At 43.9% G+C, this 25,130-nt stretch overlaps 1 protein-coding gene across 9 annotated transcripts; it reads left to right on the top strand.

The window, feature by feature from the left end:
* Positions 1–1,768: 1,768 nt before the first annotated feature.
* Dgka (diacylglycerol kinase alpha) lies at positions 1,769–25,130 on the top strand. 9 transcript variants are annotated; one of them, XM_048807626.1, is made up of 25 exons: positions 1,769–1,951; positions 2,338–2,724; positions 8,599–8,743; positions 9,168–9,241; positions 9,556–9,688; positions 9,925–10,002; positions 10,468–10,517; positions 10,973–11,047; positions 11,234–11,353; positions 11,449–11,563; positions 12,798–12,886; positions 13,021–13,140; positions 13,334–13,432; positions 13,558–13,641; positions 13,896–13,969; positions 14,229–14,303; positions 15,252–15,337; positions 15,428–15,517; positions 22,588–22,748; positions 23,053–23,117; positions 23,363–23,453; positions 23,896–24,094; positions 24,192–24,312; positions 24,484–24,544; positions 24,820–25,130. In XM_048807626.1, exons 3-25 carry the CDS (start codon positions 8,680–8,682, stop codon positions 24,910–24,912), a joined length of 2,217 nt encoding a protein of 738 aa, XP_048663583.1. In that variant the 5' UTR covers positions 1,769–1,951; positions 2,338–2,724; positions 8,599–8,679; the 3' UTR covers positions 24,913–25,130. The 9 variants fall into 9 exon arrangements, 8 of the variants coding, with proteins under 8 accessions (XP_048663583.1, XP_015338729.1, XP_015338728.1 ...); XM_015483243.2 differs by lacking the exon at positions 2,338–2,724 and having other exon boundaries at positions 1,782–1,951; XM_015483242.2 differs by lacking the exon at positions 1,769–1,951 and having other exon boundaries at positions 2,221–2,724.

The following is a 25,130-nucleotide window of genomic DNA, read 5'->3' as shown; positions in this document are numbered from 1 at the left end:
TGGGTTGAATCCTCAGAACAGAAAAATAAAACTATTTACATACAGATGGGAAGGGCAACACACACTTAGTCCCAGCTACTAGGGAGGCTAAAGCAAGAGTCCAAGACAGACTCCGTTGTGCTTCAGCCTTGCCCCATCCATCATCCTGTCCTTAGCCTTGTAACTAATAAGAGGTGAGTATGATAGGAAGCCTCTAAAAATTAGTGGACTACATCAGTATCTAAGGAATGGTCTTTGTGGCTTCTGATGGGCCTGTTCTGCAAGGGGAATCCTAAAGTGGGCACTGCTCATTACCTAACCCTAATCCCCCACTGTGCCCCAAAACCTCCTGCCCCAGTTCTGGGTGACAGGAAGTGAAACTCAACTGTCTGCTTAGTAGACCAGCCTAGTACCCAGCCCTGGGCCCCGGATGTGACCCCCCACCCTGAGGAGGAAGGGGGTAAAAAGAGGCTGGGGAGAACAGGCTGTTGTTTTTTCCTTTCCCTTTGTTCACTGCGGTTTCTTTCTTTCTGACTTTTATGATGTGGTTGACTACAGAAATGAGCACCTGGAACTGTAGGCATTAGATGCCTCCTCTTTAGATGTTTCTTTGCCTTTCTTCCCCACCTTCAATTACTAACTTGGGGTATGATGGAGCACAGATCCAAACAAGATACAAAGAAGGCTAGAGTAGGATTGATTTCATCTTATTCCTTACTAAACAAATAACACCCATTGAAGTTAAAAAAAAAAAAAAAGTCTTCAAAGGTGTGTCTTTAACTTTATGTAAACACCGGAAGAGGGGTTATGGACCTATTCTTACTTGTATACTCAGAGCAGAGAAGCTTTATAATATTTACACTCTTCTACAGTCCCTAAACTGGGCTGTTTTTGCCTATCCTGCAGAACTAAGTACAGAACCTGATATATAGTTGGCCTTCAAAAGTATTTGTTGGCCATGACTAAGGAGGTCACAAAACGAAGCTTTGCTGGGGCTCTGGCTGTGGCTCAGTGGTAGCACATTTGCCTGGCATGTGTGAGGTACTGGGTTCAATTCTCAAACCACATATAAATAGATAAAAGTCTATCAACAACTAAAAAAAATTAAAAAAAAAAAAAGAACCTTTGCTAACAATGAAGCAAATACTTTTCCAAGTGAAGGATGAGCACATGCCTGTAATCTCAGTGATTCTAGATGCTGAGGCAGGAGGATAGCAAGTTTGAGGCCAGCCTCAGCAACTTAGTGAGGCTCTGTCTCAAAAAGGGCTGGGGATATGGCTCAGTGGTTAAGTGCTCCTCAATCTCTGGTACCAAAAAAAAAAAAAAAAAACTGAGGATAAAACCTGGAGAGGACACAGTTGCAGAGACAGCCCCTCCTCCAATCTCTGCTAGAGATCTCCAGTTTAGATATAATAATGTTCTCAAACCTTACTACTCAGCAGCCATATTTCTGGAAAAAGTGGAGCAGTTTCTTCAACTAGCTTGTCTTGAGACAATTGGGAATTATTTGCCTCCCTCTGTTTCCACTAGAGGGCCTCATGCATTCATTCATTTCTTTTCCTCTGTGACCCCTACCAAGCATAAGTATATATTTTGTGTATGTGATATATGTGTGTACACACACATACACATACACACTCCCAGTCAGAGGTCTCTCCTCCCCCTCCTTCCACCTCAAAGGTAAGAGGGACTATTCCAGGAACTCAAGGCTTTGTCATTCTGCCCTACTTCAAAGGAAGGGTAGGAGGGAGTTAGGGGTTGGGGCGGGGCTAGGGAGCAGGATGCCTGGGTCCCCAGGTCTTAACAGTAAGTCCCTAGGCTGTGTCTCTCTCCCTTGCTCTACCAGTCTGAGGACCATCCATGCTGCCCCCAGAGCCTTGACAGCTCCTGAACATATTCCAGGCAAGAGAAACTGAAAGGATCTCCTTTTAGCCCCTACTTTTGACTAGGGCCTTCTGCATCACTTGCTGAGGTCAGTAGGTAAAATGGGAGGGTTAGGGCATAGAGGAATGGTGCACACAGACCAGAGAGCTCTTTGCACCCTAGAATTAGGGAGAGGATATGAGTTTTGCATGGAGGTGTCCATAGACTGGAGGAATAAGTCTGAAAGGCTGACAGATTGTCTCAAGAAGTGTCAAGCAAGCCATGCAAGAAGGGAGGTGACTGGATCTCAGGAAATGGAGTGTGGAACCTTGCCCTGCCCTTGTGGGATCTCCTGGGTGAGAAGTCATGGTGGATGGAAAGGAGTTGAACAGGGAAGCCCAGGGTGGCAGCAATTAGGATAGGGGAACTGATGGGTGGTTGGACAGCTATGAAGCTGTTCTTCTCATCTGCCTGCCTCTGCTCTTGACTTCCCAGGTTTGGGATGAGGGGAGAGGCCGTGATTAGAAAGAAGGGGATATGGAAGCAGAGCTACCCCAGGCACTAGAAGACTAGATGGAGGGCAGAAAATGAGAAAGAGGTACAGAACAGAGCCCTGGAGACATTCGGGGGACAGGGAGCAGTTTATGTTGAACTGGAAATCTGGAAACAGGCCTCTCTGGTCTCGAAGTTCCCGGTATTGGGGGCGCGGGAGCGGCAGCCGAGCAGGCTGGGTGGGGGGCGGGCAGTGTGTCGTCAGGAGTTGGGGCGGCCCCGAGGCCGCTGCGTCTGCCTGGCCCGTCCCCTCCAGCCCAGCTCCAGCTCCAGCTCCTCCAGCGCCAGCGCCAGCGCTTCAGCTCCGACCGCTCGCCCTCCTCGGGCAAGGTAGAGACCCCGCCCTTCCACGCTCTCCCACCGGAGTAGGAGGCCGGCCTCCAAAGGGGTCGCCTCGCGGGCTGGGTTGGGGCTGCGAGGCAGCGAAGGAGGAAGCGTAACAGCTGGAGTGGGTGGCTAGGGTGGTTTGCGCTGGGACGCCGCGGGCAGGGGGAGGGTTGGGCCAGAACCGCGTAGGCAGCCTCTCCACAGACATTTTCTTCCATCCTTCCTGATCACTCGGAAGGATGATGAAGCTCTGCTTCTTGGGAACCCGACCCCCAAGGAAGTCCCTTTTGGAATCTCCACAGTGCCGCACAGGTGGAGAAGGGTTCTTATTTGTCCTCCTGGTCCCCAACTTCCTATCCTCATCCTTTACACACCTGTCACCAGCTAGTTTCTAAAAATCCCTGATTCTGAATCCCACTTTTCAGCTTCAAGTAAAAGAAATGAGTCTTCTCGCGGAAGAAATGCAAATAGTGTTAGACATCTCTTCAGCCTCAGAACATACATGGCCACATCCCCACAACCATGCCAATATCGTAACTTCCTCCAGTACTACGCAATGATACCCTCCACATGTACCACCCCCTTAACCAGACAACACTATCGTCTGCGATGTTTGTGGAGGTTTAATTAATTTTGAGGCTTCGGGCCAAATAATTCTCTCTCGGGGACCACTGACTTACAGAAGCAGGAATGAACAGGGAATAATAGACCTTTTATCAGTCTTGGGAGAGGAAGAGGATACAGTCCCTGATAGAGTTAAGGGATTCAGAGGCCCAGGTAATCAGGCCTGAGCCCTCAAACTAGGAGTGCCTGCCCCTTGGGGATTCTTGCTGGGACAGCCTGAATGTCTTGGGGACATAGCTAATTCTTGAGTAATGATCAGCTTATGACCTGGAATGTGAAAATTTAAATGTTAGCACTGGCTTTAGCAATAATATTTATCTCTTGGTTAACACCAATTTTAGTGTTTGATGTTTAAAATTAGATCTAGGGAATGAGAGATACTAAGATTTAGTGGGATGGAGTAAGGACAGCACATCTAGAGTCTAAGACTCTGACAGTCATTTTCTCTAAATCTTACTTTCCTCCATTCTCTTCGTTTGACTGTTTGTTAGAGATGGGGTGGAGGGTGTTTCAGTATGTTGCCCAGGTTGGGCTTGAATTCTGGATCCTCCTGGCCAGCCTCCTGAGAACCTGGATATAAAGGCATGTGCCACTGAGCCCTGTTGTTCAGTTTCCTCCTTTGTAAAATATGAGAATTGGCAACTCCCAGCTGAGGATGTTGTAGCATTCTTCACCTTTAAATCAACATATTCCTTTTGCCCCAAGTTGGAAGAGGTGGGTAGGGAAACCAGAAGAGAGAAGGGTAGAGTGAGTCACAAATAGCTGGCAGGCAGGCAGCAGACCCCACCCTTCTAGCCCTGGCATTCGCCTGGACTAGCCCAGGTTATAACCTCAGGGTTGGGATGGAGCTAGAGGACAAAATTGAACTTGTTCCAGATCTTTAAGGGCCCAGGATCCTGCAGCTTGCTGTCCTTCACCCCCAGAGGCATCCAAACTTTCAATGAAAGAAGTCAAAAAGAAGATTGAACAGATCCAGGAGTCCTTATGTCCAAGAGCTCAACCCAGGGATGTCCTTGGACTCTTTTTTTTTTTTTTTTTAATATTTTTATTTTTTTTTATTTTTTTAGTTATCGGCGGACACAACATCTTTGTATGTGGTGCTGAGGATCGAACCCGGGCCGCACGCACGCCAGGCGAGCGCGCTACCGCTTGAGCCACATCCCAGCCCCTCTTTTTTTTTTTTTTAAAGGATTTCCCCATCTTTTTTTTTTTTTTTTGAGAGAGAGATAGATTTTAATATTTATTTTTTAGTTTTTTTAGTTTTCGGCATCTTTGTTTGTATGTGGTGCTAAGGATCGAACCCAGGCCGCACACATGCCAGGCGAGCGCACTGCCGCTTGAGCCACATCCCCAGCCTCTGTCCTTGGACTCTTAACAGTCTAGTTTCTAAAAATTCCAGAGCAAAGTATAGGATTCTGACATTACTATATGTCGGTACCTGATATATAAAAAGGGGTGGAAGGTATACACCCGAGCTTCACTGCTGCTTGAAGTCCCTAGAACTTGTGCCTTTCTGGTTCAGTGGCATAATTTTTCATAATGTCCACATATCCTTCTCTAGGTAGAATAATAGCTAATGTTTATTGAATTCTTTGTGACACACAGTTTATTATATACATTGCTTATACAATCTTATTTAATCTCCACTCTGTGACAGATTTCTCTAGGTACCCATTTTACTGATGAAAACTGAGGTTGGGCTGGAGGCATAGCTCAGTGGCAGTATGCTTACTCAGCATTCATGAGGCACTTATGCATACATATACAACACTGAGATTCAAGGAAATGAAATGACTCATCCACAAGCTAGGATTTTAACCTATGCCTAATTTGAAAGTCCATCCCTGCCCCCTTTGTGGTAGGAGGGATTGAATTCAGACCTTTGCTATGTTAGGCAAGTGCTCTACCACTGAGATACATTCCCAACCTTTTTTAAATTTTTGAGACAGTTTTCACTAAGTTGCCCAGGCTGGCCTCAAACTTGGGATTCTTCTGCCTTGGTTTCCCAAAGTGCTGGGATTACAGGTTTATACCACAAACCTGTCCCAAAGTCCGTTTTCTTAGTTAACTAGTAACTAGTGGTTACTAATATATAGTAATTGCTACATACTACTTCTCCAGGTTTAAGGCCTGGAGAGCTAGGAAGAGGCAAAAACAAGTTGAGTCATTGTGAAAAGAGAGACAAGGAGATAATTTGGAACACATACAGTAGGTGGTAAATCAATAGTTGATTTATTTTCCTCTCTTTTATTTTTCCTTGTGCTGTCATTTTCTCCCTCAGATTCTATTTTTCCAGAACTTTGGAGTAATGTAAGAATCCCCAAGGGGTTAATCAGAAAGGCTAATTAAGCAATGCAGGTCCTATTGATACTAAGATTGTTATATATTCATTAGATCTGTTGGCAGCAGAAGTTGAATTATAGTAATTGGTAAAGGCCAAATGGGTAGTCTTTTCTCCAGGATGTCAGTGTCCCAGGACCCTCTTCCAAGTGTTCCCAGAAAGCCCTGGAACAGGAATGTTGTACTGCATAGAGGTGGACAGCAGAGATGTCCCAAGGGCAGAAGTTGCAGAGAAGGTTCTTGCGCCATCAGAAAGGAAGGGGGCGGAACTATTGTAGGCCCTAAAGGCCTCCCTGCTTTGCCTGATCTCATAAGCCCCAAAGGAGTAAATGGAGGTCAAAATGTTTGATGAAGTAACTCAATAAATGCTTTATAGAATCATTTACTCTTTTACCAACTATTGATTTACCATCTACTGTATGTGTTCCAAATTATCTCATCCTTTCCTTACTGTTAAGTAGACACTGCTATCCATTTAATCATACTGATTAACAGTTCCAAAATAAGACTCCCCTGCTTTATACAATCATTCGTATAACCTATATTGAGCACTCACTATATGCTGGACGTTCTTTTAGGTACTTGGACTATATTGGCAAACAAGACTGACAAGTTCCTGCCCTTATGGAACTCACATTTTTTTAAAATAATTATTTTATTACATTTATTTGTATGTGATGCTAAGGATCGAACCCAGTGCCTAACACATGCTAGGCAAGCACTCTACCACTGAGCTCCAGACTCAGCCATGGAACTCACATTTGATAGAAGAGAACAGTAAATAAAAAGCAAATTTCCAGTTACTTTGGATGCCAAGGTAGAAGGATCACAAGTTTAAGGCCAGCCTGGGCAATTTAGTGAAGCCCTGTCTCAAAATAAAATAAAAATAAGGACTGGGGATGTGGCTTAGTGGTGGGGTGCTTGCCTGGCATGCACCACAATCCTCATCACCACAAAAAATAAAATAAAATAAAAATAAGGGTTGTTGATGTAACTCAGAAGCAGAATTATCCAGGATTCAATCCCATAACTCCCCTTCCCCCACTGCCTGGGACACACACACAAAGAAACAAATAAATAGGGAAGATAATTTCTACTTGTGATAAATTCTATAAAGGAAACAAAGAAGAAATACCATTTTAAGATGGAACAGTCAAGGAAGCTCTCTTGGAGGAGCTGATATTCAGTTGAGGCAAGAAGTTGGCTTTGCCAGATGTGGGGAGGAGGATGCAGTGCTGCACAACTATAATCCCAGTGACTCTGGAGGATGAGACAGGAGGATTGCAAGTTTGAGATCAGCCTCAGCAACTTAAGTGAGGTCTTAAGCAACTTAGTGAGAACCTGTCTCAAAATAAAAAGTAAAAAGGGCTGGAGACATGGCTCAGAGGTAAAGTGCCTCGAGGTCCAATCCCCAATATCCAAAATAAATAATAAAAACTTAACTTTTAATATAATAACTACCATTTTTATAGGCTTCCTGTATGCAAGGCATTATACTAGGCATTTTTCATATATTATATTATTTAATATAATTGTGAAAGCTAGGTATCATTCTCCCCACTTTACAGATTTAACTTGCCCGAGACACACAGAGCTATCAGAGCTAAGAATTGGAACCAAATAGAACTGACTTTTAGTTCTGTTTGACTCTAAAATCGTGCTGTACTATTTACTATTGTAATATGTAATAACGTATTTTTTGTTTTCTTCTGGTACTGGGGCTTGAACCCTGGGGCGTTTAACAACTGAGCCATATCCCCAGACTTTTTATTTTATTTTTTATTTTGAGACAGCATCTCAATAAGTTGCTTAGGGCTTCGCTAAATTGCTGAGGCTGACTTTGAACTCCAGACCCTCCCGCTTCAGCGATCCTCCAGCCTTAAACCGCCCCCACCCCCAAGTCGCTGGGATTACAGGCGTGCACCACCACGTTCAGCTGTAACATGTAATTATTGTATTGCTGTTTTTGAACCATCAAAGCAAGTCGCCTTCTGCAACTTGGTCCCTGTTTGGGGGGATGGAGTGTGAGGATCAGCAATATCCACGTGAGAGCTCCTCCTTGTTTCCTGGGTCCAATAGCAGAAAGTTGGGGTTCCCTAAACCTAGGGTTCCTCCTAGGTTCCTTAAACTTAGGAGGGTGGAAGGAAGACCCTGGCATCCAAGACTCCAGCACGCAGCTCCATGGTGCGGCGCCTGGGAAATGAGGGTAGTGCACAGAGCATTCTACCACTACCTCCTCCCAGCCCCGCGCGCCTGGGTCCCCACCCTTTCCCAGTGGAGCTCCACGGCGAGGCGGGGCCAGAGCTAGGGACCCAGCCAGAGCCTGCGCTGGTTCTGTGTCGCGCGTCAGAAGCGCTAGAGGTCGTTGCGGGGCGTGGGTGGCTCGGGGAAGTGGGTAGCTGAGCGCCCTGGGGACCCCGGCTAGAGGCGGAGCAAGATGGGGTCCTGGCCTGGGAGGCGTGCTAGCTTAGTAAGAACCACCCGGAGGGCTGGCGGGGACTGCAGACCTGAGATGGAAGAGAAGTCGGGCTATGAAGAGACTACAGAGACTGGGGGTGGCGTGAGACACAGAAACAGGCCAGAGATATATTCATATAAACATATATAGACTTGGAAAGGAGGGGTGGAAGGTGGGGAGGTGATGAGGGTCAGGTGAATCAAGATGGATTTGGGGAGAAGTCAGAGTGGGAAAAGATCCAGAAACGAAGGAGAGAAAGTTAAGAAATGAGTCTGAGAAACAGAGATAGAGGACAGGCTCTGTAAGGGAAAATAGAGAGGGGGAGGTTTAGGGAGGGACACAGAGAAGGAAAGCACAGAAATCACAGTGGGAGTAAAGACTGAATGGATCAGAGAGAATCAAAGAAATCCAGACAGCTGGCTCTTCTCCATGTAGCTCTTGTCATCTTCCTTCAGGCCTACCCTCTGAAGAGGACAAACCGCAAGAAGTACTACTACGAAGCTATCTTTCTGGCCATCATTCAGAAAAACAGAAAGATGGCCAAGGAAAGGGGACTATTAAGCCCTGAAGACTTTGCCCAGCTGCAAAAATACATGGAATGTGAGCCTTCCTCCCAGCTCTTCAGTTCTTGGAGACTACCCAAAGAATCCCTCTTTCTTCCTATTATATTTTCCCCATCACGCCCCAGTTTCCCCAGTGGCTTTAAGCCAGTCTGTCAGATGGACCCATGACTGTGTAAGGGAGAAAAACAGATAGGGAGATGCCTGGGGTCTCAGCTCTCTACCCACCTTCTGTATACTTTGACTGCTTTCTGCAAGCCCCAGAAAAGAAAAGAGTGGTACCATGTTAGAGGATCTGAAATGTTTTTCCCTTTGTATTTCTGTGTTTCTCCTTAGAATTCTTCCTTCATCTCATTCAAATCTTTTTTTCCCATTGGATGTCTGAGTGGGACTCTGGCAGAAGGCCAGAAGAGCCAAGATGCCAAGATGGACTAATATTCTTTTCTTACTCTCTTCACACCTAGACTCCAACCAAAAGGTCAGTGATGTCCTAAAACTCTTCGAGAACGAGAAGATGGCCAAATATCTCCAAGGAGATGTGAGTGGCAGCTGGAAATTCTGCTCCTTAATCAACTTCTTCTTCTTTTTTTTTTTTTTGTCACTCCATTGGAATCCCCACTCAGGGATTATTCTTGTCAGCTCGCCTCTAAATGCCCCATTGTCCATTGTCATTGCAGCTTTTGCTTTAAGACAAAATAAGAGATCCTTTGGATTTGGCTTGCCAAGAAGCATATTACTGTTTCAAATGCTTCTCAGCTTTGCACTTACTGTATCTGGGCCCACTATTCCTAGTTCTTCAGTCCCCAACTCCTACCCTGCAAACTCCCAGAGTAATGCTCACTTCCATCACAGGCCATTGGCTATGAGGGATTTGAGCAATTCCTGAAAATCTATTTGGAAGTGGATAATGTTCCCCATCACCTAAGCCTGGCACTGTTTCATTCCTTCCACACTGATCACTGCTTAAAAGAGAATGTAAGGAAAGGTATGTTTCATGGTAGGACTGGGCTGGGCCTGTGGAAGAAAAGTAAAATTAGTGCGTTTGAGATGAGGTTGAATTGAGTCACATGTTGAGTGGGTCAGGAGAGAGTGGTGGAGGGTAGTAAGGCTGGACTAGGAGTTAGCTGGAGGAAAGTTCAAGGGGGAAAGTTGTAATAAATAAAGGAGAAGAGAACCAAAGTGGAGGGGCCCTGACCTCAGATCTGCTGTACTTTTTTGTAGAAAATGTGGTATGTCTCAGTGATGTCTCCTGTTACTTTTCCCTTCTGGAGGGTGGCCGGCCAGAAGATAAGCTAGAATGTGAGTTGCTATTCTGGACTGGGAGAGGGGAGGAAAGGTGAGGGAAAAGGGAGATATTCATTCCCTAGCCTCCCTTCCCTCATTCTTTCAGGATTCCTAAAGGCTGACAGGGCCAGACAAAGGTGGGGCCAGAGATTGGGCCCATTTCCTCTGTTCTTCCAGACTACTTATACCTAATGCCATCCCTCATAGTCACTTGAATTCCCACATTTTGTACATTCTTATGTAGGCAGTCTGGGATGTTCTCGGGATATGGGAATGTGTGTTATCTCCCCCATCTGATTCACTGAGAGTGGCATCTATGCCTGCTTTCCTTCCCTTTTTGTCTCCTTTTTCAGTTCCACCCTAAGTCCTAGGCTCTTCACCCAAAAGTTTTTTTCCCTATCTCTGTTTCCCCTGTATTCTGGTGTAATTATTTAGTTATCTCTCACAAACTGACCCCAGCCTCCCTAAAACACCCCACAGTCACCTTCAAGCTGTATGACACGGACGGAAATGGGATCCTGGACAGCTCAGTGAGTTGTGGGACCTGTATGTTGGGCAAGGGAGTGTGCTTCCACTTGTCTGTGCTTTCCTGCCCCAGGGTAAAAAGCAGAGAAGGGGCTGAGAATGTAGCTCAGTGGTAGAGAGTACTTGCCTAGTATATTCTAGGTCCTGGGTTCAATCCTCAGCACTGAAAAAAAAAAGAAAGAAAGAAAAAAAAAAAGAGAGAAGGCTAGAAGACATTGAATCCTCTAGGGACTAAATTTGGGAGTAGGTCCTAAGCTCTTGACCCCTAAAAGAGAAGCCTGGAGACATGAACTGGAAGCTGACTTGCAAATATACAAACACATTTATTTACTTGGTAGAAGCACCTAAGAATGAGAGAGAGGTCTGGGAATGGAGCTCAGAAACCCTGGTTTCTGGAGAAGAGTCTAGTGTGGCAGTAGCAATGGGGGTATGGCTGTGGCTCTTTTCCTCTTTGCCCCAGGAAGTGGAAAGAATCATACTCCAGATGACACGAGTGGCTGAATATCTGGATTGGGATGTGTCAGAGCTGAGGCCGGTAAGGCAGTTCTTCCTCCCTGTCCTTTATTATGCCTTCTTCTTTGGTGATCCTACATCTGCCTTACCCTGTCTCTGATAGGCCACCTTGTTCCCTCAGCTAGGAGGGTTGTGCTGGGTATCCCAGGAGACAGTGGAGAGGTCTCTGAGGGGCATATCTACCCAAGTCCCTTCCCACTCTGTTCAGATTTTTCAGGAGATGATGAAAGAGATTGACTATGATGGCAGTGGCTCTGTCTCCCTAGCTGAGTGGGTCCGAGCTGGGGCCACTACGGTGCCGCTGCTAGTACTGCTGGGGCTGGAGATGGTGAGTAGAAGAAGCTTGTTAGGATGGCTTCTACTTGTCAGAGATTAGCCTGCTAAGGGCTTAGACACTCCTTAGCATCCTCTGTGCCCTCCCAGACTCTGAAGGATGATGGGCAGCACATGTGGAGACCCAAGAGATTTCCCAGACCAGTCTACTGCAACCTGTGCGAGTTGAGCATTGGTCTTGGCAAACAGGGGCTGAGCTGTAACCGTAAGTAATGGGACCCGGGAGTGTGGGAGAAGATTGGAGCCCAATTATCTGCAGGAGCATGACACTGAACTAAGACATGGGTTTGAATACTAGGTTTGAATACTAGGTTGTGCTACTAACTAGTTATGTGATCTTGGGAAAGCCACATAACTTGTTGTTTTGTAGTGCTGGGGAATCAAACCCACTGTCTCATGCATCTTTTTTAAGCTTTAGTTTCCTCTACTGAAAATGAAGTCATTGTGAGCATTAAATAGTTTGATACTAAAAAAAAAAAAAAATGTGCTTCACAGCCAAGTATGGTGGTGTACACCTGTAATCCCAGTTATTCAATAGGCTGAAGCAAGAGGATCACAATTTCAAGGGCAGCTTCAGCAATTTAGCAAGACCCTATCTTAAAATAAAAAATAAAAAGGGCTGGGATGTAGCTCAGTGGTAGAGTACTCCTGAGTTCAATCCCCATTACTGCAAAAAAAGAAAGAAAAAGAAAAGTGCTTCACACGTTGTAATCACACACTATAAAATGCAATAAAAAGTAGTTAGCCAGGCACAGTGGTGAATGCCTGTAATTCCAATGGCTCAGAAGGCCGAAGCAGGAGGATAACATGTTCAAAGCCAGCCTCAGCAATTTAGTGAGACTCTAAGCAACTTAGCAAGAACAGGTTTTGGATGTGGCTCAGTGATTAAGCCCCTTTGGGTTCAATCCATGGCACCCTCCCCCACCACACATACAAAAAGTAGTTATTGGCTGGGTTTAGTACACATGCCTGTAATCCCAGCAACCAGGGATACTGAGGCAGTAGAATTGCAAATTCAAGGCCATCCAAGCAATTTAGTGAGATCCTGTCTCAAAACAAAATTTAAAAAAGGTTTGGGGATGTAGGTAGGTGTAGACCTCCCCTGGGCTTAATCCATAATACCAAGAAATAAATAAATATTAGTTATTATTGATAATGTTATTTCTGGGCCTCCCTTAGATCATCCAGCCTAATTCCAGCTGGCCCATGGATGGTGTGGAGACAGGCTTAGGGTGGTAGTTGCTTTTTTAGGAGGAGGAGTGAGAAGAAGTCACAGTTTTTGGAGGTGAATCCCCCCCACAAAAAAATTAATTATCTGCTACACCCTTGAAAGCAAGGAATTTGATGTCTTGTTCTAGAGGGTGATCCTTTCCCCAAGTAAAGAACAGATGTGGGAAAGGACTGCAGCTAAGGCTCTGACCTTTTTCCCTTTCCCCCAGTCTGTAAGTACACTGTTCACGACCAGTGTGCCATGAAGGCCCTGCCTTGTGAAGTCAGCACCTATGCCAAGTCTCGGAAAGACATTGGTGTGAGTGATCCCTGGAAGCTTCTCCCACTCCCCACATTGCCACCCCCATCTTGGCCCCGGTCCTTAGTTTTTTGCTCCCCTCGGCCTCTTCCTCCCCCAGTCTCTGCAGACTAGGAACTGTCTTTCTCCCTAAGGTCCAATCACACGTGTGGGTGCGAGGAGGCTGTGAGTCCGGGCGCTGTGACCGCTGTCAGAAAAAGATCCGGACCTACCACAGTCTAACCGGGCTGCATTGCGTATGGTGCCACCTAGAGGTGTGAGAGCTCTCCCTCCAGTCTATGCCTTCTAGTCTCTCCTCAAGGGCCCTCTCTCCACAGGCCTCCTCAATCCCACCTCCTTTACAGCTGTAGTTGTCCTCGCTCCCAAGGGCTCTCTTTCCAATCCAGACCCAAGTTGAAAGGTGGTAGAGTCCCTTGCATGATCCTGTATGCCCATCTTGTCTTTCAGATTCATGATGACTGCCTGCAAGCCGTGGGCTCTGAGTGTGACTGTGGGCTGCTCCGGGATCACATCCTGCCTCCATCTTCCATCTATCCCAGCGTCCTGGTGAGACACATAGAATGTCATTTAGAACAGGAGACCCTATACTTCTAGGATTCGAGTCAGGCCCATCTGTTTAGGGATTTATACACAATCCAGCTCTCCTTCCCTCTGCTTTGCTCCCCTCCCAGGCATCTGAACAGGAACGCAAACACAGCAAAACAAGCCAAAAGACCACGGATGACTCAAATTTGTGCATCTCTGAAGCTCTGCGGGTACAGGGCTGAGGTCTTGGGCTTCATGGTGGGGTCAGTTTTTGGCTGGAGCTGACATGGGAGGGACTGAAGTGGGAAATCCTTGGGAAGTGCTGCCTGATTTCTAGAGGCTCCATGGGTAGGAGAGGAGAGGAGAACATGAAGGAGGGGGAAAGCATTTGGGAAATGCCAGTCCTCTGCCCCTGTCTCCAGGACCCACTTTAACACTGACAAAATCCTGCTTTCTTTATTCTTATTTTCTTCCCCAACTGCAGATCAACCCTGTTTCTAACACCCACCCACTTCTAGTCTTTGTCAATCCCAAGAGTGGTGGAAAGCAGGGACTGAGGTGAGGAAAAAGAAATTAGGGGGGCTGGGGTTATGGCTCAGTGGTAGAGGGCTTGCCTAGCATGCATGAGGCACTGGGTTCAATCCTCAGCCAAAGGTATTGTGTCCACTTAAAATTAAAAAATAAATATTAAAAAAAAAAGACATTGGGTCTTTCTAGATGGAGAGGGAGGGCCAGAGCTTGGAGGGAGAAAAGGAATATGTATCTAATTGGATCACCTTGAGGAAAACATGAAGCTTTCCTTTTTTTACTCACACAGGGTCCTTTGGAAGTTCCAATATATACTAAACCCTCGGCAGGTGATCAACCTCCTAAAGGATGGTCCTGAACAAGGGTGAGTATAGGCTAGGGGCCATATCACAGTGTTTTCTTGTGTCTATACATGTTGAGAGTAAACAGTACACAGTGCATATTGAGAGAGGAGGCCTAGGGGAACCCAAGACACCAGAATTTCGAATGCTTCTTTCCCTAAGGTATCTCCTCCTCTCAGCTCTCTTTCCATCTTTGTCCTGTTTTCTTTCTTTCTTTCTTTCTTTTTTTTTTTTTTTGGTGCTGGGGATTAAACCCAGGGCCTTGTGCATGCAAGTCAAGCACTCTACCAACTGAGCTATATCCCCAGTCCTTTGTCCTGTTTTCAAGGGATGAAGATCCATTTTTTTCCCCTAACCACTAAGGAGTAGCTATAATTTTCTCCATTGTCCTTTTCTCTTTCTAGAAATTCAAGTCTTCTTTATTTTAAAAATTATTGTCAAGAGCTGTAGTGCACACCTGTAATCTCAGCGACTAGGGAGGCTGAAGCAGGAGAATCACGAGTTCAAAGCCAACCTCAGCAAAAGCGAGGTGCTAAGCAATTCAGTGAGACCCTGTCTCTAAACAAAATACAAATATGGCTGAGGATGTGACTCAGTGGTTTAGCAACCCAGGTTCAATGCCTGGTACCAACAAAAAAAGCAAATTAAAAAAAATTTTAATCATTTTTTAAGGTGCTTGGGACAAAACCCAGGGCATGTTAGGGAAATACTTTACCACTGAGCTACATCCCCAGCCCAAAACTCAAGTCTTTTGAAAAAGGGGAAAAAGGTAATATGAATGAGACACAAGAAATAATCTGCTGGGCCCTGGGTTTGATCCTCAGCACCACACAAAAATAAATAAACTAAAGGTATTGTGTCCATCTACAACTAAAAAAAATATTTAAAAAAAAGAAGTAATCTGCTGTCCAGGAATTAGATAACCTCAGTCCTATTATCCTTCATCTTTTCTCTCTCCCCTTTTGTCTCAGGCTCAGATTCTTCAAAGATGTTCCTGACAGCCGTATTTTGGTGTGTGGTGGAGATGGCACAGTAGGCTGGATTCTAGAGGCCATTGGTCAGTGCAAGGAGAAGCTCTAGGCGGAATATGGGGGCAGTGGTCTTCCAGAACCACTCTCCCCATATATCTCTTCACCTGCCTCCCCAGACAAAATCAACTTGCCTGTTGTACCTCCTGTTGCTGTGTTGCCCCTGGGCACTGGAAATGATCTGGCTCGTTGCCTAAGGTGGGGAGGAGGTAAGTGGTTGGAAATTGCTGGGGGTTGGAGGGAGTTGGTTAAGAAGGGAAAGTCATGGGGAGTAATGTAGGCATCTGGTATAGAAAGAGCATTGGGGAAAAAGAGGCACAGATGGGTGAGTACCAAAGTGGAAGAACTAAAAGAAGAGAGTTTTGGAAGAAATAGGGAACATATTCTGAGCCTAGAAGGACCAAGGGTGACTGTCTTCTTTCCTATAAACCTAAAAATAAATGTCTGTCTCTCCTAAACAACTCTTAGGGCTCAGAGGATCAAAGAACATAGCGGGGGTAGATGGAACCATGTGGGAATGAGGAAGGTTATGTAAGAGCTAAGCCAGATGAAGAGTAATGAAGCTAGAAGGGAGCTTGTCCGTGATTAATTCATTCATTCAAATGATGAAAAGGTGGTCATTCATTCATTCATTCATTCACTATCATTTCTTTCTGAGTCTATTGCAGTAGTCTCCTAACTGCACTCCCATTTCTAATCTTATTCCTTTCAAAGAAAAGAGTTTTTTGTTTGAAAAAAAAATTGTGTTTGAAGTGTCTTGGTATTGAAGCTGTTATGTTCAGAGTTCAGCTTCAAAATCTCACTGGAGATTAGGTAATAAAGGTCTGCTAAGGAGATTGAAAGAATTCTAGGTGGGGAAAGTGGTAAAGGCCAGAGGAGACAACAAACAACATGGTGGTGTCTGTGATTGGAACCTAGGCTGCAAGGTGGGAGATGGACAAAGGGAGGACCCAGTTGAGCAGGTACAGATTATGGAAGCTATTGGAAGCTATTAATGCTGTGCTGAAGAGTTTTTATCCACACTCTGCCAAAGTTGGCAAGCTGAAAACCTACAGAAATGATTTTGTATTATTTTGTAGTTTGCTTTGCAGTGTTTTCAATTTCTTTGAACTTGATTATTTCTTTTTTTTTTTGTTTTTGTTTTTGTTTTTGGTATGGGAATTGAACCAGGGGCACTTTACCACTAAGGTACATCCCCAGTTCATTTTATTTTTTATTTTGAGACAGAGTCTGGCTAAATTGCTGAGAATCTTGCGCTAAGTAGATGAGGTTGACCTTGAACTTTATGATCCTCCTGCCTCAGCCTTCAGCCTCTTTTTTTTTTTTAATATCTATTTTTTAGTTGTAGGTGGACACAATATCTTTATTTCATTTTTATGTGGTGCTAAGGATTGAACCCAGGGCCTCACATGTGATAGGCAAGCACTCTACCATTGAGCCACAACCCCAGCCCAACCCTTAGCCTTTTGAATTTCTGGAATTAATCTTTTTTTTTTAAATTTTTATTTTTGGTGGTACTGGAGATTGAACCCAGTGACATTCTACCACTGAGCTCCATACTCCCAACTTTTTATTTTTTATTTTGAGACAGGGTTTCACAAAATTGCTGAGGTTGGACTCAAACTTACCATTTTCCTGCCTCAGCCTTTGGGATTACAGGAGTATGCCACAGTGGGCAGTTGAACTTGATTATTTCTGAAGTGGGGCATATATTCTTCAATTCTCCACAATCCTCTTGTTCTCTGCTCGTCACTCATTTGTTTTACCTTTTAAGCCACTGAGGCATTGAGGTATGTAGATATACAACTTTTTTTTTTGTGTGTGTGTGTGTGTGTGTATATGTGTGTTACTAGGAATTGAGGCCCAGGGCTTCTTGTATGCTAAGCAAGTACACTGCTACTGAGCTACATTCCCAACCCTTTTCTTATTTTATGTTGAGACAGGATCTTCCTGAGGTTGACCTCAAAGTTGCAATCCTCCTGCCTCAGCCTCCTGAGTAGGTGCAATTACCAGCATGCCCCACTGTGCCCAGCCATTTGACCAATTTTTTTTTTAAACCAGTTTTCGAGTCCACAACAATTAAATTTTTCATTTGGTACTAGTCACTTTGATATTAGATATGTTGAGTCTTCACTGTGTGTTCTATGAATGAAACTCTGAAAGCAGTTTTCTGCTGACTTGACCTGAATAATGACTATAAGAATATAAATGAAAATTATATGTCAGCATTTAAAAAAAAAACCCATAAGGTTTGAACAGAAGGAAGTGAAAGGAGTGTCACCGTGGGAGCTCTGGGGAGCATGGATAAGAGGTGAAGAAAGAGATAGGATAGGAAATTACCTTTATTACAATGGTTCAGATAAGAGATGATAAACATAAAGGCAAAGAACAGCAGTGGAGTTAATGAGATAGAAGCAACAGCATTTGATATCTGCTGGATTACTGAGGAGGAGGTAGAGATAAGCATAGAACACTTTCTAGGTTTAGAGACTGAGCTGAGCAGATGGGGGTGCCATTTGTTATGATGGGGACTATGTAAGCAAGACCATTTTAAGAAAGATAGATTTACTTTTGGACATGTTAAGCTGAGGTGTCATTGGAGCAACCAGATGGAGATGATGTGGTAGGAAGATAGAAATCGATGTCTATTTCTAATAGGAATTTATTTATTTTATTTTATTTATTTTTTTAATTTTTTTTAATGTTTATTTTTTTTAATTATCAGCAGACACAACACCTTTCTTTGTACGTGGTGCTGAGGATCGAATCCGGGCCGCACGCATGCCAGGCGAGCGCGCTACCGCTTGAGCCACATCCCCAGCCCTCTAATAGGAATTTAGAAGAAAAATCAGGGATAGAGATACACCTTGGAGAGTCATCTGTTCCCAGTGCTGGTAGTTGATAGCCTAACAGGAGATGAGATTACCCAAGGAGATAAGGATAGCAAGATCCTAGTAAACACCATATTTAATGGCTGAGCAGAAAAAGAGGAATTATTAAATAGTCTTTATTAGTTTCCCATTTCTCGCTGTTACAAATTACCATAAATGCTGGCCTAAAGCAACACATATTTATTGTATTACAGTTCTGGAAAGTCATAAGACCACAATAGGACTCATTGGGCTAAAATCAAGGAAGTGGCAGAACTGTTTTTCTCTTGAGAGCCTAGGGAAGAATCATTCACCTTTCCTTTTCCAGGTTCTAATGTCTGCCTACATCCCTTGGCTGTGGTCCCACTTCCAACCAGCAATGTTATCACTCTGATCTCCGCTTCTGTTGTCACCTCTTCTATGACTCTTCACTCCTGCCTTCCTCTTTCACTTTTAAGGACCCCTGTGATTACATTGGGACCATCCAGATAATCCAGGATAATCTCTCATTCAAGATCCTTAATTTAATCACAGTCTCTTTTAAATACAGTCTCTTTTGCCATGTAAGGTTCTTTTATTTTTAAATTTTATTTATTTGAGATGGATCTCCCTAAATTACCTAGGCTGTCCTAAAACTCCTGGGTCCAAGTGATCCTCCTGCCTCAGCCTTCATGTAGCTGGGATTACACAGGAGTGTGCCACCATGTCCAACATAATTTTTGTGTTTTTATATGTATACACGTATGTGTACCCACACATATGACGTTTTAACAAATAAATGGAATCACACTAGACAGATTGTTCTAGTACTTCTTTTTCATTGAATATATCTTGGAAATCTTTCCATGCTAGTACATATAGATAGATTTCACTCTATATCCAATATCTGTACAGTATTCCATGAATTTGCCATAATTTATATGGCCTTCCCTTACTGGTGGACATTTAGATTGTTTCCAGTATTTCAGAGAGCACATCAGCAAAGATCCATCTCTGTACATGTGCATTAATTTCTGTAGGAGAAATTCCTAAAAGTAACTGTTTTTTTTTTTTGTTTTTTTTTTTGGTGTGCACATGGTTCTGGGATTGAATCCCATACTGAGCTATACCTACAGCCCTGTTTATTTTTGGTTTTGAGACTGGATCTCCCTAAGTGATCCAGGCTGGTCAACCTTAAGATCTTCCTGCCTCACCTTCCTGAGTAGCTGGAATTATAAAGTGCTACCATGCCTAGCTGTTTTGATCAAATTTGAAATGGCTTTGATTAAAAATTGCCAAATTGCCTTCCAAAGATGAGGTGTTTTTGTTTTTTATTTTCCTACAGTTCTGGGAATTGAACCTAAGGATACTCAACCACTGAGCTATATTATTTTATTTATTGGTTACTGAAGATTGAACTCAGGGATGCTTTACCACTGACTACAGCCCCAATCTTTTTTATTTTTTATTTTGAGACAGGGTTTCACTAAGTTGCTGAGGCTAGACAAGGCTGGCCTCAAACTTGTGATCATCCTGCCTTAGCCTCCTGAGTAGCTGTGCCACTGTGCCTGGCTGAGTTATTATTTCATGCTCCAACTAACAACAAATGAGAATGACAGTTTACTCATAAACTCATAAACAGTTTTCTTAATCTTCTTATAAATTGTTAATTTGATTAACAAAAAGTTAACTAATCATTTTACATTTCTTTGAATTATTAGTAATATTGATTATCTTTCTTGTGCATATTGGCCATTTGTATTTCTTCTGTGATAGGCTTATTTGCATTACTTCCCATTTTTCTATTGACTTTAATATAGTGATTTGTAATTTTTTTTTTTTTTTTTGGTGTGGGTGGTTCTGGGAAACAAACCCAGGGCCTCAGGCATGCTAGGCAAGTGCTCTACCACTGAGCTACACTCCTAGTTCTATAAGCATTTTTTTGAATGTTGGGAAAGTTAATCCTATTATGTATGTGCCTTTTAGCCTTGTTTTTTTTTTTTTTTTTTTTAGCCTTGTTTTTATATTTTTTTAGGTGTGTGTTTATTTAACCATACAAAAGTTTTTGTTTTTTTTTAATACCAGGAATTAAATCCAGGAACACTTAACCACTGAGCCACATCCCTAGCCCTTTATAATTTTTTTTTTTTTTTTTTTTTTAATTTTGAGACAGGGTCTTGCTAAGTTGCTTAGGACTTCATCAAGTTGCTGAGGCTTACCTTGAATTTGTAATCCTCCAGCCTCAGTCTCCCGCCGCTGGGATTACAGGCATGCAGCACCTGGCCAAAAGTTTTAAATTTTAATATAATTATATTTATCCATCTTCTTTGGCACCTAGGTTTGTATTATGCTTTAAAAAACATTTATTTTTTAATTGTAGGTGGACACAATACCTTTATTTTATTTTTATGTGGTGCTGAGGATCTAACCTAGTGGCTCACGCATGCTAGGTAAGCACTCTACCTCTGAGCCACAACCCCAGCTCTATTATGCTTTATAAAGACCTTTTCATCCAAGGATTATAAAAGAAATTCACTCATTTTTCTTCTAGTACAAATCCTGTTTTTTGTTTGCTTGTTTGTTTTTGCTTATTTTGTTTACTGGGGATTGAACCCAGGCACTTGCACATGCTAGACAAGTACTCTACCATGAAGCTGTATCCCCAACCCTACTGCTTTAGTTTTTCATACTTGCTTTTTTTGCTTCAGATTGGTTTAAAAAGTGACTTCTATCCAGGCACAGTGGTGCATACCTGTAATCCCAGCAGTTTGGGAGGCTGTAGCAGGAGAATGACAAGTTCAAAACCAGCTTCAGGGCTGGGGATGTGGCTCAAGAGGTAGCGCGCTTGCCTGGCATGCATGCGGCCCGGGTTCGATCCTCAGCACCACGTGCAAACAAAGATGTTGTGTCCGCCAAAAACTAAAAAATATTTTAAAAATTCTCTCTCTCTCAAAATAAATAAATAAAATTTAAAAAACCAGCTTCAGCAATTAGCAATTTAGTGAGGCTCTAAACAACTCAGTGAGATCCCGTCTCTAAATAAAATACAAAAAAAATGGCGAGGAGCTGGGAATGTTACTCAGTGGTTAAGTGCCCCTGGGTTCAATCCCTGGGGACAAAAAAAAAAAGACTTCTTCATCTAGTACCATGTACCATGTACTGAATAATTTATTTTTCTCCATTTATTTGAAATGTTGTAGTATGCTAAATTCCCAAATATGTTGAAATCTATTTGGAAAACTATTTTTTTTTTAAGTTCTAAGAATAGGGCCTCTTACATGCTAGGTAACTACTCTTACCAATGGGCTACATCCTCAGCCCTTTTAAAAAAAATTTATTTTTACTGAGGATTGAATACCTGGGCACTGAGCTAAATCCTCCTCAGTTATTTTTATTTTATTTTATCCTTATTATTTAATTTAATTTTTATTTATTTATTTGTTTATTTATTTATTTATTTTTGTGATGCTAGGGATGGAATCCAGGGCCCTGCACATGTTGGGCAAGCCTACCAATGAGCTACATTCCCAGCTTATGTTTTATTTTGAGACAGGGTCTCAATAAGTTGCTGAGGCTGTCCTCCAACTTGCAGTCTTCCTGCCTTGACCTCCTGCATAGCTGGGATTACAGTTGTGCATCACCATTCCCAGCTCTATTCTTTACCATTAAATTGCTTATTCTAGTCACTGTGCCAGTATCATACTGTTTAGATACTTCCGTTATTCTGTGTTCTTCCTGGTGGAATGAAGCAAGAAAGCATGAGGGAGTGAGGGAGACTGTCCCCATTTTTTACTCATCTTTTTCAGCATTTTCCTAGCTGTTCTCTCCAATTCTCCAGATGAATTTTGTAGCTGTTTTTGTTTGTTTTATACCTGAGATTGAACCCAGGGGTGCTTAAACACAGAGCCACATCCCTAGCCCTTTTAATTTTAAAGTTTTAGGGTCTCACTAAGTTGCTTAGGGCATCGTCAAATTGCTGAGGCTGGCTTTGAACTTGAGATTCTCCTGCCTCAGCCTCCCAAGCCACTGTGATTACAGGTGTGCCCCACCATTCCCAGCAAAGCTGACCCCTCTTAACCTTGGTCCACAGAGGCTGCACATCCTACCCTTTCAGTGTGTTTTTTTTTTTTTTTAAGAGAGAGAGAAAGAGAGAGAGATTTTTTTTTTAATATTTATTTTTTAGTTCTCGGCAGACACAACATCTTTGTTTGTATGTGGTGCTGAGGATCGAACCCGGGCCGAACGCATGCCAGGCGAGCGCGCTACCGCTTGAGCCACATCCCCAGCCCCCTACCCTTTCACTGTTGATGGCTAGGAGATTCTGCAGAACCAGAGCAGAGGGTTCTTGGAGATTTGCAGATCTGGGGATAAGAGGAGGGCTCTGGAAGACTCAGGGCTCAGTGCTAATCTGTCTTCTCTTCCACCTTTAGGGTATGAAGGAGAGAATTTGGCAAAGATTCTCAGGGAATTAGAGATGAGTACGGTGGTATATATAGATCGATGGTCCCTGGAAGTGATACCCCAACAAACTGAAGAAAAGACTGATCCAGTCCCCTTTCAAATCATCAATAACTACTTCTCCATTGGTGTGGTCAGTAGACCCCAGTAGACCTCTACACAGAGGGAAGGGTGGAAGTGGGGGTTAAGCAGGCAGAGGCTGGAGGAGGACAGAAAGGGAAGGGAGAGGTTAAAGAAGCAGTGATATGGGGAAATTAGAAATGGGGTATAGTGGTGTGAGTTGCAAATAAAGAATGTGGAACATGTAGAACATGCTGCACCTAGACTGGAGAGGCAGGAGAGGGGGAGGGGGGAGGGAGAGACAGAGAGAGAACACGAACATGAATATGCTCTGAGATTAGGCCAGTTTCTGATATCATATGCCCTTAACTCTCCAGGATGCTTCTATTGCTCACCGATTTCACATCATGCGAGAGAAATATCCTGAGAAGTTCAATAGCAGGTGAAGGAAAAAGGGGAGGAGCATGGGCATACATGGTGTCAGGGACTGGCTTTGTGACCAAGTTTGACTCAGAATGTTTAGATGGGCAGTGATACCTCTAGGAAACCCCGCACCTCCGAAAAATAAAGCTACCCTTGTTCCCCTTGGAGTTGGGAGATTGATGCTCTTCCCTGTTATTTACCACCTCTACCACCACTGTATAACCTGTTCCCTCCCTACTGGGCCTTGTTCTGGGGCTGTTACAGAATGAAGAACAAGCTATGGTACTTCGAATTTGCCACATCTGAATCCATCTTCTCAACATGCAAAAAGTTGGAGGAGTCTTTGACAGTTGAGGTATGTATGATGAGACCCTACTCTACGTCCTTTCTGCTTCTTATAGCCAAGCATTTCCCTGCACAGGCACCCCGAGGAACTTCCCATATTCTTCTTCTTCTTTAAAATGCCTTTATTTTGTTTTTTAAATTTTTTATGTGATGCTAAGGATCAAACCCAGTGCCTCACATGTGCTAGGCAAGTCCTCTGCCACTGACCTACAACCCCAGCCCCTACTTCCCATATTCTTGAACTTATACTTCTTTGACCTCCCAGCTCTCCAACCTTGACTTCCTAAGTCCTCAAGATGCACTAGTTCCTTTTTTCTTTCATCTCTTACAAACCTCCAAATCCTGGCCTTCCTAGTTTGTTACATAGTCAAGGGAACAGTTACATCCATGATTATAACATGAGGTGAGGATCTGTGCTCTTCCCAACTGGGGTTGTGCCCCACTCCCCTCAGATCTGTGGGAAACCGCTGGATCTGAGTAACATGTCCCTAGAAGGCATCGCAGTGCTGAACATACCTAGCATGCACGGTGGCTCCAACCTCTGGGGTGATATCAAGAGACCCCATGGGGATAGCTGTGAGATCAACCAGGCCTTGGGCACAACAGCTAAAGTCATCACTGACCCTGATATCCTGAAAACTTGTGTACAAGGTGAGAGGAGTTGAGTGGGCAGGACTAAGGGGAAAGTGTGACTCCCTTTGGGAAAACACTGCCTCTATAAAACTTATCTCCCTATTTCTCACTGCAGACCCAAGTGACAAACGACTGGAAGTAGTGGGGCTGGAGGGTGCAATTGAAATGGGCCAGATCTATACCAAGCTCAAGAGTGCTGGACATCGGCTGGCCAAGTGCTCTGAGATCACCATTCAGTAAGGAAGATTCCAGTCAGTAGCCTGAGGGAAGAAGGGAAGAGGGCATGGGAATAGTGGGAAGGGCTAGAGATCATCCTCAGTGACAAAGGGTCTCAGGGTCAAGGGGAACCAGAGTCTTGATATTTGGTCAGTAAAAAATCTATACCAATCTTCCTTGATCTCCCACAGCACCATAAAAACCCTCCCCATGCAAATTGACGGGGAACCCTGGATACAGACACCCTGTACAGTAAGTATTGCCTATGCCTGCCAAAAACAGAATCCTCAGGCTCCATGGATCCTCAATTTCCATCCCACAACCTTCTTGACTTCCTCCCAATACCCAAAGTTCCCCTTGATACCCTTCCTCTAAAACTCTGATTTCTCAGACTGGCTCCCTACCATGATCTCCCCAGAACCCCAGAAACCCACCAACAGTGCCACATCTTTCCCCCAAATCCTTTTGTTCCATCTCCAAGGTATCAGATTCAGCCTCTGAACATGCTCCCTTCCCTTCCCTTCTAGATCAAGATCACGCACAAGAACCAGATGCCCATGCTCATGGGCCCACCACCCCGCTCCTCCAATTTCTTTGGCTTCTTTTCTTGTCCCACTTAGCCTCCAACCTAGCCTTGAATCCACCTCCCTGTCCCTGAATTCCACCCCCTAGGCTCTGTACATTGCTGCCACATCCTCCTGCTAGTTCAGGGGAGTATTCCTTTGCCCCCACAGTATTTATTATCCTGATTCACCTGTCCCCCACCCACATACATATATGCACATACACCACACATATGTTAAAAGTGCCTCTTCTAAATAAAGTGACTTTTATTTTA

The sequence above is a fragment of the Marmota marmota genome, unplaced genomic scaffold, assembly GCF_001458135.2.
Source record: "Marmota marmota marmota unplaced genomic scaffold, marMar, whole genome shotgun sequence".
In the NCBI taxonomy this organism is placed as follows: Eukaryota; Metazoa; Chordata; class Mammalia; order Rodentia; family Sciuridae; genus Marmota; species Marmota marmota.
Note: the sequence above shows the minus strand (reverse complement) of the source record. Positions and strands in the feature narration are given on the sequence as shown.